Raw genomic sequence first — 17,612 nt, forward strand, 5'->3', positions numbered from 1 at the left:
TAGATGCTTGAGGCTTGAATGAAGTTTAAGTACCTTGTCACAATGTTTGTACAAAACAGGTAGTAGTTCCTATGCCCAGAAATGACAAGTGTCAAGACAAGTGGGGAATGGACGTTTCTGACTTCCAAACCAGAAAAGGACAAGGCTTCACCACCACCTGGAATAAGAGCTTTGAAATCTCCCCCCGCCGAGTTAAGTGCTCGACCCCCACCGCACCCTCCGGACTGTCCCCCCTCCACCATGCTGGTATTTCCAGGCTGTCTTGAAGGCTTCTTGCGGGTTGCGTGGCGGTGAGTGGAGAACCGGAGGGGAGAAACGAGGAGTTGACAGTGATGACAAAAGAAAAGAGACCTGGGGATGCACACATGCCATACTCAGCAGCACTTCAACTGTCAGGCCAGTGGTTTCCAGTACCAAGCAAGTAAAAATCCATTCCATTTAAGTCATCAGTTGTAGTAGTTAAATTAAGAAATGTTCCTCATGGTAGTTTAACACAACATACAGTGTGATACCGATGTATTAGTACTTATTAAAGAAGGTTCTCTTTGGGCCCATGCTCAAATGGCTCTACATAGGACCTTTATGGTGCGATAAAGAACCCTTTAAAGGAATAGTTCAGCCAAAAATGAAAATTCTGTCATCTCCTCCTCACCCTCATGCCAGTTGAAACACAGGTGAAGTTTGTCCATATAACACACAGGGAGGTTGCCAGCTCAACTCCATAGCAGCCTTCTCCAAAACAACTGAAGTCAGTGGGGACCAGTTCTTCAGAGTTCCACAAAGACCTACAGTATATTTACACCATCATTTAGTGCAAATCTTAACTACAGCTGATTGATTTGCAACAAATAATGGTGTATAGGTCTTTCTATTCACAGTGTGATTGTTTGGCTGTTTTTGTTTTGGAACTCTAAAGAACAGGTCCCCATTGACTTCAGTTGTTTTGGAGAAGGCTGCTACCAAGTTGTGCTGGCAACCTCCCTGTGTGTTATATGGACTAACAAATTTCACCTGTGTTCCATTTGGCATGAGGGTGAGGAGATGATGACAGAATTTTCATTTTTGGGTGGACTATTCCTTTAAAAGCACAATTCCAGCTTGATTGGAGTTTTTGCTCATTTCCTGCATTCTCTTACTGTTTTACATCACTGTAGATCGTTCTCCAGTGTTCATATCACATCAGGAGATATATTTTTCCTTGTCTTAGGTGTTTTTCAAGTAAGATGTGATGTGATTTAAAAAAAAATGCCATCTAAATATTACAAGGTACTTCCAGTAAAAACAAAAGGCCGCCAATTTTAAGCCGTAAATGAAGCTTTATTTTCCATTGGATTTTATGGACAATAGCTGGTGGAAGTGTCTTGCTTTGGTTTCATAAAAGCGCAACATATCCGTTCCTAATGTAACTGCAGAGAACGTTGCCTATTGGTTGAAAGTTTTCTGTTTGAAAGGAAAAGAAGAAACTGGAAATAAGACTCCCTCTCCTGTTGTTGAAGCCTGTTATTAGCGTCTGATAAAACTTTGCAAAAACATGATTGGCGGCTTCTGATTCACAGAGATGGAATACATTTACAGACTGAATTATAAGTTGTTTTCTATGCTGTTTGGAATTGAATGGGAGCGAATGAGCCAAGGGGTATGGAAAAACTGATTTAAAAATATCTTTAATTGAAGCGCATGCACGTTAAAAACTGTCACAACGAACATTAAAGGAATCGAACATGTAAAAAATGAGCAAAAACATCATTATCCCCTCCCTCTAATTACTGATGATTAGGACAACTGTGTTTGACAGAAGAACTAACAAGCTTTCCCATTTCAGATAGGGGGCTTCAGACACCACTAGTGGACTTTTATTTTTTGTCGTTTTGTTCAAATCATAGAGGCATGGACAGCAAACGTCTGACAAGTTATAACCTTTTATTCTGACATGCTAAAAGGGAATAAATTACAGTGAGGGAGGAGATGAAGGAGAAGACAGGAGGAGAGACGGTCAGCTGGGGTTGGCTGGGATATGGATAGATGATGTGAAGAGAGGACAGCCAAGACATCTCGGCACTGAAACCATCTCTGTCCTAATGGAAGGCTGTCCAAGACAACTGGAACTGGGAGTTTCCACCCTCCAGGATAGGAGGACAGGATGATGCTGTCCCCAGAGCCTGAAACCCTGGCTTTCTAAGACAGTGAACACAAATATGTGTAGTACTGAGAGTTTTTCTTAGTAAGAGCAGGGGTCCAGGTGAGATCTCAGGTGTTTGTCATGGCGACTAACAGCACAGCCTGACCTCATGGAATTTCATGAAATGAGCGCATTGTCTTAAAAATGCAAAGAAGTGCTTCATGCACCAAAAAAGGGAGAGGAATGCATTTCCCCACCAGGAAAGGATTAAGTGGAGGAGGCACGACTAGAAATAGTTGACATTGAAATAGTGCGGTGAAAAGGGTGTGGAAGTCAGGGAAGTGTATGGGCGGATTCATTCACCTTGAACTCCGATGACCCAGGTTCAGTTTTCAGCAAAAGTTTTTCTTTAACCATGATCAAACCTTAAAGGAATAGTTCACCCAAAAAATGAAAATTCTGTCATCATCTACTCACCCTCAAATGAAACACAGGTGAAATTTGTTAGTCCATATAACACACAGGGAGGTTGCCAGCACAACTTGGTAGCAGCCTTCTCCAAAACAACTGAAGTCAATGGGGACCTGTTCTTTAGAGCTCCAAAACAAAAACAGCCAAACAATCACACTGTGAATAGAAAGACCTATACACCATTATTTGTTGCAAATCAATCAGCTGTAGTTAAGATTTGCACTAAATGATGGTGTAAATATACTGTAGGTCTTTTTGGAACTCTGAAGAACTGGTCCCCACTGACTTCAGTTGTTTTGGAGAAGGCTGCTATGGAGTTGTGGACAAACTTCACCTGTGTTTCAACTGGCACGAGGGTGAGGAGATGACAGAATTTTCATTTTTGGGTGAACTATTCCTTTAACCCGAAACGCAACTGTTTTAGTTGCCTAACCTTAACCACAGTTTTAGATGCCAAAACAGAACACAAATAAAAAATACTGTGCCCAATTCATACATAATCCTTTCATGAAGGAGGAACGTAATCTTCCAAAAACATCATCTGCGTTTGGGAGTCGGTGCTCATTTCACAAAATTTGGTGAGACTGTGTGGCAGAGTAAGAGGCTTTTGTCTTATGTTTCAATACGCTGCAGCTCTGCCATTAACAAAACCATAGAAAACAGAGGAGGAAGAAGAGTAGTGTCTGAATTCAAAAACTGCATACTGTCTAGCAGCCAGTGTATGTCTATGCTTCACACGCTTTGAGGTTTAATAGCAGAAAAATGAACCTATCTTTGAGCACAACATGGACAACTACAAATGCTGTTACAGAAATTACACACTACGATCAATGTGCTGTGGGGTTTTATGTATTCCTGCTGCATACTGTTCAGTAGGAAGCCAGTTTATTCCTACTGTATAATATTATAGTAGTATACACTCTCAGCTGGCCAGACAGTGTGTTGGCCCGAGTTGATGGCAACGACAAAGCAGGAAAAACAATGAGAAACACCAGCAGTGGAAGAACAGGGAGATGAACAGTAGAAAACTGAAAAATGTACTCTTCTGATAAAAAAGTATATATGTGTAATATAAAAATGCTAACAGCAGGAGGAGATAGGGTACTTGGGTGTGTGTGTATATAATTAATGATGCCATTTTAGCAACCTGAAAACAATAAAATAATAATTACATCAATCAAACAGACAACATCTTCAGACAGAAACCATACAGATCACTGATGCCTCATACCATTTTCTTCCTCTGAGCCATTTTACATTCAGGAGGCTGATGGATAATGACTTGTGCTTGGTGGTCTGAGTTATTTAATGGTTTTTATTGGTATTTTGGAGACTGTTTCAGAAGACCATAGGTTTTACAACAGATTTAATAATAATGCAGAGCTCTAAAGAGAGAGGGAGAGAGCCAGAGTATCATTCTACCATAGACTGTTGCTGTCAGCTGCTTATACTGTCAACAGGCACACTCCTAATCACCATAGGAAAACAAAAAGAAAGAAAACAAGAAAAACAAAAAGAAAAAAAAAAAAGAAATAGAAATCCAACATTTTTGATTTTTTCGTAAATAATACCCAGGATTCCATCATTGACTTGTTTCAGAAACAACAAAAGGGAGAACAGTTTTGTAGAATTATATCTTTCCACTTTCGCTTTGATAGGAGGGAGGGAGTAAAATAATAAAAAGGGGGAGTGGAGGGAGGGCGGGGAGGGAGGAGAGACATTCGAGATGTTTTCATTTGGGGGGGGGGGGGGGGGGGGGGGACAGAGGGTCAGCCGACCATTTATCTTCTTAACTTTTCAGTTTCCAAAGAAACCTAACAAAAAAAGACAACGCTGAGAGGAGAGAGTGAGGGGAGGAGGAGAGGGACAAAGGGATGGATGGAGGGTGTGTGTGGGGAGGGGGGGCTACAGCCTCCACATCCAAAAACCTGCTTTTTCAATTCTTCTTTTCTTTCGGAGTGGAGAAGAGTTTTATTGTATATACATACCGATATATAGATACCGCAGCGGACAGAGGCGTGTGTATATCTATATATATCCATTACATAGATAGTTATTATGGAAGGAGAGAGAGACAGACTCTGTTTGTCGCTTGTCCAGGAAGAGAGACTGGTGGTCCTGGTTACCAACGGTTACGCTGCTCTGCCCTCAGTACAGACCGCTCAGAAACCTACAGACAGACAGACAGACAGCATTGTTATCACACGGCTCAGAAACCTACACACAAGAGAGACAGACAGGTAGCATCAGCATTACAGCACAGACCGAAATGTTGTCTCCATAGCAACATTGTCTCCTTCCAGTCTGTGTGGAACATTATCAAGTTAGTGGAAAGATAATGCGACTGATTGAAAGCAGGAAATTAGGTGTGAAGAGCAGGAAAGCAGGAGGAAGACTGGAGGTATCCAATGACAAATGAGGAGGAATAGCCTCCCCTAAAAGGCTGGGAGTCCTGGGAAAAAAAACACATGAGTCTGAAAAAAGGACATTCAAATGTGGAGTTATTAAAGCTGGCTCAGAATCACAGCAGTGGCCCACAGTGGGAAACGGTTTCCCTCACCACCCAAGACTCAGTACGCTCTCCACAGAGGGCTTCCAGGTGATGTAACACACCCTCGGGTGGCCGTGTTGAAGGTCCTCGGCTGTGGGCGACATCAGTGAGCAGCTGGTTGTGTTTCTAACCTTACAATTTGCCCGTCTCAACAGAATTGAATAGGCATGCTTCATTTCTGTGCTGTTTCTGACTGGTAACTGATCATTTCACTGATACATCTACTTATTCACTTTCACTTATAATGTTACTGAATGGTTCTACAGCCACACCACAACAAGCCTTTTCAGCTAGCTGTCTTTTTCTAGCCTGGTTGTTCTACATTTAGACATTTGTTCACAGCGATTGGAGCTGTACACTGAATTTCATAATTTGAGGCAGAGGTAACTAACCTACTAATATAAAGGTATAATCCAGCCATGTCGCATCAAATTATTTTTGGCCTGGTTTCCACTACAGGATCAAACAGGGCTAGTCTGGTTTCCACTACAGGATCAAACTGGGCTAGTCTGGTTTCCACTACAGGATCAAACGGGGCTAGTCTGGTTTCCACTGAAGGAACAAACTGGGCTAGTCTGGTTTCCCCTGCAGGATCAAACGGGGCCAGTCTGGTTTCCACTGCAGGATCAAACGGGGCCATTCTGGTTTCCACTGCAGGATCAAACAGGGCTAGTCTGGCTTCCACTGCAGGATTAAACGGGGCCAGTCTGGTTTCCACTGCAGGATCAAACAGGGCTAGTCTGGCTTCCACTGCAGGATTAAACAGGGCTAGTCTGGTTTCCACAGCAGGACCAATTTGTGATTGTGGGACGAGGCTGAGCTGCAGCTCCAACTGAAACACTAACAGAGCTGTAGATCTGTCATTTAACCTCTGGAGCACCGAGTTAGAGCACTATGAGGATCTGCTATAGTCCTATTAAAAATGGGATGTGGTGCACCTCTGATATGATGGATGTGATGCAGTTTGATTTTCCAATACTACACCGGATGTCTATGGGAAATCCTTAACCTGAACTAACTTGACATTTTGATTCCACACAATGCGTGCATATATTTAATTTAATATCATCATCATCCTGGGTTTCAATGGAGAGTTTTAGTGTCCCATGGTGGTTTAAATGCTGCTTCGGACACTGTAAATGCTGTAAGTACAAATTTACAGATACTGAATATCGCCAAAATCTAGGCTATCAGCAGCTTCAATCCTAAAATATCCCACTGGCCTCAGTCACACCAAACTGTGCCAAGTCATACTCTGTTTGACTGTATATTTTACTACTGGTCCTAGCCTGGAAAGTGACTACTTGATAGTGGTATCTGTAAGGCTAAGGGAAGAATGGCCCAGACCAGGACAGAGAGGTAACACACTAAAACACACACAAAGACACAGAGAGAGAGAGAGAGAGACAGAGAGAGAGAGAGAGACTGGAGAGCTGCATGACCCAGTTAATGAAAATACCCTGCCATAATTTAGCTCTGTCAGTGTCTCTGGTGTGTGTGTGTGTGTGTGTGTTTGATGGCTTGCGGGCTAGGCTGATGCAGCTGAGGTAAGCTTCTATTTGACAATAAGAGTGATATTTATAAAAACCAATGTCTGAGCCAAAGTGAAAGATCCAAAGCATGTGGGAGCTGTTGGGAGGCATTCAGGACGGCATCTGAACACAGTGACTCGGCCTCAAACACGTCTATACTTCGGCTTTGCTAGTTGTTTTAAGCCCCGGGCTGTGGACCGGTGCTGCTGCTGGCTCAAGGCTACCTGCTAGGGGTCAAAGGGAAAAAAAACGTGCTGTGGAAATTTAGCTGTCCTTTAACAGGTTTCAGGTTTTCACTGGCCATTTACAATTCCGCACGCAGCTAAAGGCCTTGTCTTGTTGCCAAAGCCCACCCGGGTCTCAGCACTGCAATATAGACGTAAAATAATAGTGCAGGCATGTTAGTTTGTAGCCTAAACCAATTTGGCTTGGGAGAATGTGTCTTTTGTAAACACATATCTAGATGAAAAGGTTTGAAGACCAGTGTTTTCCAGAGTGAAGGAAATAAGCAAACGTCCAGCTTGCCTCATGCCTTTACAATAAGTCTCCCTGCCCTCTTTCTCTGTTTCGCTTCCTCTCCTGCGCCTTTCTTTCCGTCCCTCCCTCTCTTCCTGGCTGAGTCAGAGTCAGTTCAGGTCTCAGCAGGACATTCAACACCAAGTCACTGGCTGGCTTTCCTCTCCAGGCCAGCAGTTCAAACAAAAAGCTAAAAAAAAAAAATACTGCATCTGATAATCACAAAAGAGCCAGTTTCTCAATGATGATGCAAATGCCTCTTTATAAAACTGCACCATGCACCGTTTTATTATAGTACTATCATCTAATTAGTATACTTTTCTTGATCTCTACATTATGTCATCCAGCTCATTTTTCTTCAGTAAAGAAAAGCCTGATTCAACTTAACAGTTATATATTTAACAAAATGAGGCTACTTAAGCTGAAAATCAAGTAAATTGAACTAATTATGGCAAGTGGGTAAATCAGTTTGAAACTTGCTGGTCTTTTTTTATACTATTAATATACTGACAAAATCTTTTTTCGTTTGGTATCAATATTATTATTATTATACTGATTTAGTAACAGTGTGATCAGTTGATGTGAAGCATTTTACCCAGACTTTCTACTAATAGTAGCACATCATGCTAAATTGCACAGCACTGTATTGACCAACCGTGAGGAAATGAATGAGAGCTCTTACATGTTAGATTTTCAATCAGTCCAATACACTGAACTGCTTCTAATCATACAGGCTAAGAAATTGACAAGACAGCGTTAGAAATTAATATATGTGAGCTGTCAGTGTTTATTAACAGTTGAGACTAGTGAATGAATCCAATAATTAAACTGTTGAGAAAGTAGTGAAATGACCAAGTGTCAGCTAGGCCACTGAAAGAACTGTCCTCTATTAGAAATAAAACCAGTATTCAATTACTGTCAAATGGTACATGCGCATGAATAACCAATATAAATGGATTAGCCAATCAATATTTAGAAAATCCATGAGTCAATTATGACTGGTGGCCGATTGCTCAGTGCGTCCCTAATCAATATTGTTTTTAAGGGTGTCAAAAGATATTGAAAAACTTCAAAATGTTGGCTTCATACAATGGGATCAAGCTCACTGCTAGTTTATGGGTGTTTCTTTGGCTAAAACCAGTTTAGCCTGGTGGGAGTTTATGAAGAAAAGCCCAAACAGGGAAATAAATTGCTGCAACACAATAACCAGCTCTGACTGTACTTACTACTGACCAGACCCAGCTGTCAATCACTAGGGGTCAAAGGGCAACATGTAAACCCTCCATCTGCCAGCTAAACATAGAAACACAGAACAGTCATAGCTGTGACAGACAGACACACTGACATTCACGTTGAATACGTGTGCACACACCTCCATAAGCTGTCACTGCTGTTGATATTGACATTAATATACACACACGCCAAAGGACACAGTGCGTGTGTCTGTGTGTAAATGTCATAGTCCAGTAATACAAATATTCTAGTGTCTTTACATGGCTGAGTACTGTATACTGTATATGTGATGTGTGTTTGTGCGCATCCAGTGTTTCCCCTATATATATTCTATGCTAAAAATTTTTTTTAAATAACTTTATTTTTGGCCGAAATGGTCTCACTTGGTAGGCTAAGCTGCTGTGCACTGAGGACCAGTGTTTCTATAGTCATTCAGTAGCGGTGCTGCTACTGAAAATGTGCAACCTTTTTTTTTTTCTTAAATCAAATCTATTTCTTCCCAGGTTCACCTTAATGATCAAAGTGACAAATAGCGATGTGTGGTTGCGGACAGAGCCACCTGACTCCCACTCCCAAGTTACCGGCCGGTGGGTGCAGGGTAGCCAAATTTGACCAACATTTGTTGCTTGGCAGGTGGTGAGTTTGTGGTTTGCTTGATCATATTTAGCCTAGTATAGGAAAATAGTTAGTTTGAACAGGTACATCTTTAAGCATTTCACAAAATTAAGAATAGGCTAAATACTAAGTTTGGATAAATATTTGATTGTTCACATTTAGTGTTGGAACACTGTACACAAATGAAAGGCTAATAATTCAGACCTGAGCCTGCCTGCCCACTGTTAGAGACTGCAAGCTTCCCAGGAGAGGGGGGGAGGGAGGGAAAATCTATTTGAAAACAGTTCTAAATCACTTTTCTGCACGTTCACCAATTACACTTTGGCAGCCTCCAAAAAGTTCTCTATGCTATTAGAATTATTGAACTAGCAGCCTGCCTGAAAGACAGTTCCCCTGTGATGCAAAATAAATAGTAATAAACAGGAGAAGTAAAAGTAGTATAACTATGAAACAGAACGACAGTGTGAACAGTTTGGATTAAAAAGATATTCTTAAAATAAATTATGCTTAAAGTTTCTATATCAAACAAAGTATCTTACTTTCAGCTGGTAATAACGAGTTAGTGAAATATATAGAGGGAGAACTTTTGATTAAATATAACTTTGGTCTTTAGATTGGATTAAATCAGTTTTTTCTTTTACAGTACAAAGACAAATGAGGAGTGGCGAGCACACACTGTATATCATATACAGCCTTTCGAGTTTTATTTATTCACTGATAGCTGTGTTTATCTTTCACACAACCCGAACTGAACGAGAGAGAGAACAGGGGGGAGAGAAATGGGCAAACAAGGAAGTCAGGAGAGGAGTGTGGAGAGAGACAGCCATATGCATTACTGCAGGCCTGTACAGACTGCTGTTACTATGCTGCTTTATTTATACCAATGTATGTTCATATTAAAGTTTACCAGATTGATGCATTGTGCTGTTGATATGCAAGCATTTTCTCCCTAGAGACCACTATACTATGGTTCTATAACTTTCTCTGGGCTGAGCTGAGTCCCAAATGTCCAATGCCCATGGACAAGACCAGCCCACTCCTCTTCCAACTAGCCCACTAGATTTTATTGTGCAGCCCTAATTTATAGTTTAAGGAATCTTTCTATAGAGAATATTACAGCTACATGGAACTCCAGTGATCACACAAAATTCTTTCAGCATTTCCTAGTTCTTAGAATATTCTACTGTGCTTTACACTCAAGACTGGTAGGTCAACCACTGAATTCAAATTTTAAGGCGATACTAACATCTTAAATTTGACTCGTCAAATGGTGAGGAGAAAAATCAGATTCTTGATACAAGAAACAAATTGCTAGAATTGACATCGATCCTAATAGAATAAAGACCGAATGCTCCAACTTAAATGTCCAGGGATTTCTTTCATAGCAGCACCTCTGTCCCTGCTGATTTTAAGCCACGAGTCCTAAAGGTCAACAGACAGGAGCTGAACCACCAGTACCTTAACTAGAGCAACTTTCCCACTTCTAGCTAACAACAACACCTTTACTATTAGCACCGTGTTGTTGCTCCTTCTACAGAACTGCACAGCGTTGGCTATATATGAACCTATACCCTCCTGATTTTGTGGAAGTCTCAGTTGAATCTGGCGAGATTAAACGTGCCAGGACTTTCTAAAGGTGTAAGTAACTCAGTACCTCTTTGCACCAGTAGCCCATGTTACTGTTAACATTACTTGTTATGGCAACCCCATAAATAGGCCTTTCCTGTGGTAAAAGCACATTTTTAACACAACTATACAAGTGCTTGTCTGATTATGAATTAGCTAGCAAGGAGAGAAGGCTGGTGCTGCTAGTTAAGTGATGCAGTCTCTCCATCGGCCAGGGTTGAGCAGTACCATGGATTGTCAGTCTCAAATCATCTCTACTGTGTTTAGAGCCACAACCTGGCCACATGTTGACCAGTTCACTGTACATGACCGCTGGACTTGGACTTACTCAAATCACTATCAGATAAACTGATAATAGTTAGTCACTGGGTACATCCCAGTACATCCAAACCTGAGGGGGGCAAACCAAACAGCTTCTACTTTTTGAAATACACCGTAGTTTAAGAAACCAGGCTCTAAGCCCACAGTCAGCGCTGCCGGGCGTGCTCCACCCGCCCAAGATGCTAAAGGGATGGAATCAAACAATGCTGTTAAATCACTCTTCATCAATAACAACACATGTACATTATATATGTACATTAAATCAACCACAACAATCAAAGGAGTAACTTGACATTTTGAATTTTAGTTATTCCTCACCATTTTTCATTGGTATTTCAGGTGGCCAAAAAAAGGGTATGTTAGCATTCTTTATTACACACCAACTGGTACTGCCAGCGAAAGCTAGCTTGTTAGCTGGTGGCTGGCTGTACGTATTGGCTTGAATGAGAAATGCCAACAATGCTAACAAGCCGTTTTCCAGATAACTGAGGGAAAATATGGAAGCTTTTGTTTAAAATGTATACAATATACTATGGCTACGTGTAGAGAAGAAAATGGCTTGCTAAAATTCAAAATGTCTGAGCAACTGAACCAAATATTATGAGACAATTGAAATGAGAAATGAGGATTTAACACTGACAGTAGATTATAGACCCGTTGTTAGTTGTTGGTTAGAACTTCCTCCTCCATCCAATAGTTTTCCATCAGCACAGAGAAGAGCCATACATTACTAAGATTTGAGTAAACCTAGAAACAGGACACCATATTGACACCTAAATAACAAAACTACGGCCTGACTGCAAGGGATGCCATAATTGACATGTCATGTAGCGCTCCCTGTTTGCCATGTATAACATGTGTATGTGTTTGGAGCATCAGCAGCACAGAAGGGGAGCTGGATTTCACCACCGTAATAGGTTAATATATCATATTGTCTTATATTTGTCTCATGGCCTGTTCTACGGTATGCTGCTTTTAAATAGGTCACTGGTGAACACGTGCTGCAGTTTTCCGAGTAATACAAAGTACCTAAGTGAACATATTTAAGGGCGTTCAATGTACTGGACAGAATAGTAGCCTTTTCCATTTCAAGCACAAACTATCATTTAATAACTATGTATGGATAAAAACTCTGATTTATTTCCACATTGTTAAATAGCCATAAGAACAATCTGCAGCACACTTTTACATTACCTGCTCATTTCTCTATTTCTCAATTGGCTGTCACCTTGTAATGCCATCAAAAGCAGACATGTCTCCATTCTGTGTTCAACATGGGGAACTGCACGACACTGTTGTGAAGCTGATTAGTAGGTCTGGTTAGCTTCTCTTGTTTCTGCTGTAATGTCATGGGTCACCAGTCCACTATAAAAGGGCTTTTTACATTTCTAACCGAGCGTTCACACTGCGAGCAACGTGATTAACCAGTCACCAGAAGTCCATTCATTTACTGTAGAACTGAGTGACCAGGGAAACTCAGCCAATGTGTGGACTGTCAACAAGTTTGAAAAGTTAGTCACGGCTGAACTTTTCATTTTCATTGACCGTGAACCAATCAAGATTACCAGGCTGCCTTGTTTCCTTACAGATATGATTGTGTTTCATGAACAAGAAATTGATAACAGTCATTACAAGCTTTCCAGCTCTCTATAATTCTATTTGAAAGACTACAGGAATTAATGTCTCAAAAACGATGTTTTGGGTTGATGGTCAGCTTGGACTAATTTAATTTTATTCTGTTAATTTCCAATTAAATAATTTCATTCTTTACTTGGTCAAAACTTTGCTGGAGACCACTATATACAATAGATGCAATCAGAGCCTCCCGCACCTCCCACAATTTGTCAGAAAAGAGCAACCCATCAACCAAGCTGCTCACAGAGTGAACTAGCGGTTAGTCATCTTAGCCTTGAAATAGATCAATGCTCACTGCAGCTCCTGAAACCTCACGAAAAACAGCCGTCTGGCGTCTCTGCTGATGCTTTAAAATGGATCCAAGTTTGGAGCAGACATGTCAAAGCAGTTTCAGTGCCATCTGATGCCTCTAGTGCATGGACGACCATAGGTTTGAACACCCTAGTGCATTAGATGCTTCCACTGTGTTTCCGCCATTTTATAGATGATGCACTTCTTTTTCAATGACTACTGGCATAAAACGCAAAAATATTACATTACTTTTGAGTATTTAAGAATATAGTTTCATGCCATGAATAAATCTAGATCCTACAATTTAGGTGTCAATGCGTTTCTGTCCTTATACATAAGGTTTGTTGAACTCTTGTGTAATATATGGCATTGGTAAAACAAGTATTAAATGTAGGATTATGGAATATTGATTTGTGAAAGTAGAATCACTCTTGTTCATCACAAAAACACCCAAAGACATTTTCATCATCATCCCGTTTGGAAAGGGAAGGTTAATAATCAAGAGTGTGTAGGAGAGTCAGAGGTGTGTAATCAGAATGTGTTGGTCAACATTAAGACAGTATAATAGCAGAGAGCGGCCCTTTGTCCGTCCCAAACAGAGGGACAGATTAGCAGGGCAGCAAAGTTAGTAGTCAAATTCCCCAAGGACGTCTTTGCTTCTGCAAGACAGACCAATTGTATCAATTTCTCTGTTTTTTTTATTTCATGTTCTTTTGGGGTGCCTCCTCGAACTAACACAATGCTGTTTGGTTTCATCATTACAACAAGAATAAGAATCTCCTGGAGCAATTTTTTGATGGAAGCAAATGTTTTCCAATTTTTTTTTTTTTTTTACAACTTTAAAGGGGTGTTGGGGTGTGGGTTAGGGGATAAAACAATAATAATCCTAATGATACTGAATACAATAATGAATGAATATATAATGAGCAATTGGTGTCTGTAAAAAACGTCGCTTGGCTGTTGGCTACTAACCTTTCATGTTAGGCTTGGGTTTGTCAGTTTGCTTGCCTGTGGGGGTTTGTGCCTGCTGGCCCTGGCCCCCGGAGGAGGCCCCCTGCTGGGCTGCTTTCTGTTTCAGCATGGTCCAGTCAAACGTGTAGTCATACTGGTGGTTCAGAGTCCTGAAACACACGATCACACATTATCAATATCATATTCACGCCAATATCAGCTGTTTCAGAAAAGGGGCGAGGAAGGGCTGCAGGCGGACAGGGAGGCCTGAGGTAAGGAAGGAGGCCAGGAGGAAAGGAGGGAAGGAAGGAGGGCAGGCAGGAAGGAAGGTAGGAGGACAGGCAAGAGAGAAGGAAGGAGGAAAGGGAAGAAGTAAGGTGGGCAGGAGGGAAGGCAGGAAGGAACGCTGGAAGAAAGGAAAGGGACAAGGGCAGGGGGACAGGGAGGATGGAAGGAGGAGAAGACGGAAAGCGGGAAGGAAGGCAAGATGAGACTAAAGAGGGCAGGAAGGAGGGAAGGGAGGAAGGAAGGAGGCAGGAGGTAAAAGAGAAAAGACGGAAGGAAAGAAAACAGAAAGAGAGCAGTATAGAAACAAATTATTTTTTCTGGTAAAGGTAGCAGTTTCTGTTGTTCACACAAGACATGGCCCTCTGCTTTTTTAACATAACGCTGCCATTCACACAATACCGGCAATACTGTTAAATTCCACTGTCGTCATTTCCCGGAAATTATGATTAACCGCTGGAGTCACTGCGGTTTGAAAACACGGCGGGCTAATCTCTCTGTCCGCCCGGACTCAGAGGATGGCCCTTAATTCCATGTCTGTCCAATTCGCCATTTTCGTCAAAAAAAGTAACGCTACAGCCTGTTGTATGTTGGTTTGCATTTCCCTCCCACAGTTAAACAGAGCGTCCTGACCTCGTGCGTGCTTGTGCCGTCAGTGTTACCGCATTGTTCACACACGGTCCATGCAGAACTTTACTAGTAATGTTACCTAATGTTGAACAGTGAAATTTGGCAGAACTAATTTACCCACGTTCCGAAACCGGCTGCTTTTTCACACGTGATGGCGTGCTGTTACGTTTACGGAACGGGCTGCATGTGTGAAAGGGGCTATGCACACCCTCCTAACTCACCCCACCACCGCACTTGTTCCTTAACAATAACTGTGTGTGTGTAGCAGAGGTTTGATTCTCCGCCTGAACCCGAGACCGGCCCGGCCCCGGCCCGTGGGTCGGGTAGGAATTTGCCCTCCATTCCTCGGGCCCGGCCGGTCTTGTGGTCAGATATAACGTCTTTTTTTTTTTGGTTATAATTGGGGTGGGGAGTAAGATATTTGGTGTGATAATCAGAATGTTATATGTAGGCCCCGGATATATATATATATATATTTAGGCATGTGCAAAGGCTGCTTGGGTTTGTTGAACCAACTGAAACAAGTTTCGCTTCCGTGCTGCGCTATTCATTAAGATCCCGTGCGTAATTCTGAACAGATTTCATTCAAATTTCTCTGTAATCCGCAAAGTCTGATTGTTAATTTCTTGTGTCAATTATGTTTCTATCACCAGTCATTACTTATAAACAGCCAAATTACTAAGAAAATTTCGGTTTTAAACCGGGGTTGGGCCCATGGGACGGGCCTGTGCCGGGCTCAGACAGAACGGGCACGGGCTCGGGTCGGGCTTGTTTTTTTGGGCCCGATCTAAGGTCTGGTGTGTAGTATGAGTATGTGTGTATACCTGAAGAGGATGCGGAACAGTTGGCGCAGGTACATGTAGTCTGGAGCCTCCTCAAAGCGCAAGCCGCGGCAGTAGTTCAGATACATGGCAAACTCTGCTGGGAAACCCTGGACACACACATACACAGAGGATGAGTTGTGTGTGAATGTGGACCATCATAGGATGATTTGTATCATCCTCCCGGTGTGTTTAGGTTCTCACCTTACAGAGGACCTCGACAGGAGTGGACATCTTCTTCTCTGAGATCTTCTCGTATTTCTGCTTCTTTGTGGCAGCCTGAGGGGCATGTGGATGACATCATCAACAATGCTGCACACCATACACCGTCACACACACAAACTTCTGCTTTTTACTGTCAGCCATAATGGACAAGTAGATGACAACATTAGCAATGCTGTTGCAACACAGACTCCGACACAGAGAGAACATACACATTATCTGAGCTACTAATTCTAAGTAGCAGTCATGTTGGCACCACAGTCCATGGTTGCTGCTATAGCAACTGGTGATTCTAAAGCATGTTGGTCACCATGCTTTAGAATGATTTAGATCATCATTGCATTTTTGCAGCCTACATTTCTTAGTGCTTGAGACACCCATGGTACAATTTGAACTAGGTGATAAAAATAATAAACTTTAAATAGCATTTATCTAAAAGCAGTTTACAAAGCGCATAGAAATCTGAAGAAATAGCACTAGGTACAAGATAAAAAAAATAAAAAAATAAAAATGAGTGGCAAGCAGAGATGTAAATGATTATTTATCAGCATGATAGCATACAGTCACAGAGTCACAGTCTCATACCTTTAATCCCTGCCAGGGCAGGCTGGTTCTGTTGAAGTACATCAGCACGTAGCCTAACGACTCCATGTCATCACGACGACTAGAAGAGAAACAGAGTTAGTTGTGGATTACAGATGCAAGACGACAAGGGATCTTTGACATGATACACAATCAAAATGGATATAATGCCCTGGTACACGATAGATGTGGTTTTATGTGGCATTTTAATAATACTGTCTTGGAAATAAATATTCAGTATCTGGGCAGTATAAAGGAAGTTGAAGTTGTGATGTTCTACCCAAAGTCCCACAGGTGAAATGTTTCCTGGGTGAAGAGCGTCAGTTGTACCAACATTTTAGCGGGCTTTAAAACCAGGACTGCCGCTTCAACAGATTCTTCCAAGAGTTGACTCAAACCTCACACACCCCTCATACACTCAAACCCTTATGCATTGTGGGCTGGGAACCGACGGTCCACTCCACTGAGAAATCAGTTCCAATGATCCCAGAGGAGGCTGGATCCAGACAAATTTTCCATATCAATTTCAGTTCATTGATTCTCAGTTCTCAGTTTTGTTCAGTTCTTTATTTAATCCCAAAGGGCTATTGATTTGCAGGCAGGTATAAAAAAGCAAAGACAAAAAGTACGCACTGACGTAAGTGAAGTAAGTGCCAGTCCACAGTAGGATGTGGTGGACAATAACAGCAATGTTTCTCTCGTTATGTCCATTAAACAAGGTGATGGCTAAGGGAACAAATGAGTGTATCTGTTGGTTTTCATCTTGGGTAGCCTAAAAGGGGGTGCCAGAGAGTAGAGTCTGGTTGAGGGGGTGTTCGCTACATTTCCCAGAATGCCGTTGGACACACCCGAGGAGGGGAGTGAACTTGTTGCTTTGAATCAAAGGTGGGCAGGTGGGCATATAAATATAGCTAACTAGTCAACCAGTTGGTGAACACTGGAGTCCATGATCGTGGCCGTGCAACTTACTTAAAAGGGTAACCCTAACCTTGATATTATATATCATATTATGCTTCAGGAAAACTGAAATATTAAACATTGATCTTTTAAAATGGAACATGAACAGGCCAAAGACATTAAATAAAAGGTTACTGTCCAGTGTGGTGGATGAGCCTTATTGATTTATCCGCCAAAGTTTACCAACATTCTGTGTTTGTCAGGTGGTAATTTCAGACCCTGCCCAGCACCATTTGCATCCAATGCGTACTTGT

General features: G+C 41.7%; 1 protein-coding gene across 2 annotated transcripts in view; it reads right to left on the reverse strand.

Moving 5' to 3' along the window:
• Positions 1-1,075: 1,075 nt before the first annotated feature.
• csnk1a1 (casein kinase 1, alpha 1) overlaps positions 1,076-17,612 on the reverse strand; it is a 40,185-nt gene continuing 23,648 nt past the window's right edge. Inside the window, exons 6-10 of one of the 2 annotated variants that reach the window (XM_071541938.1) lie at positions 16,405-16,483; positions 15,802-15,876; positions 15,601-15,707; positions 13,883-14,031; positions 1,076-4,760 (exon numbers count right to left, since the gene is read on the reverse strand). In XM_071541938.1, the coding sequence (XP_071398039.1) occupies positions 4,753-4,760; positions 13,883-14,031; positions 15,601-15,707; positions 15,802-15,876; positions 16,405-16,483 (418 nt within the window). In that variant the 3' untranslated portion in view covers positions 1,076-4,752. Of the gene's footprint in view, positions 4,761-13,877; positions 14,032-15,600; positions 15,708-15,801; positions 15,877-16,404; positions 16,484-17,612 lie in introns of those variants that run through there. The other variant, XM_071541937.1, reaches the window with a different exon arrangement.

The sequence above is a fragment of the Centroberyx affinis genome, unplaced genomic scaffold (assembly GCF_046629955.1).
Source record: "Centroberyx affinis isolate AG114_WGS23_722 - 3 ecotype Tasmania unplaced genomic scaffold, CSIRO-AGI_Caff_v1 ptg003976l_1, whole genome shotgun sequence".
NCBI classification, from domain to species: domain Eukaryota; kingdom Metazoa; phylum Chordata; class Actinopteri; order Beryciformes; family Berycidae; genus Centroberyx; species Centroberyx affinis.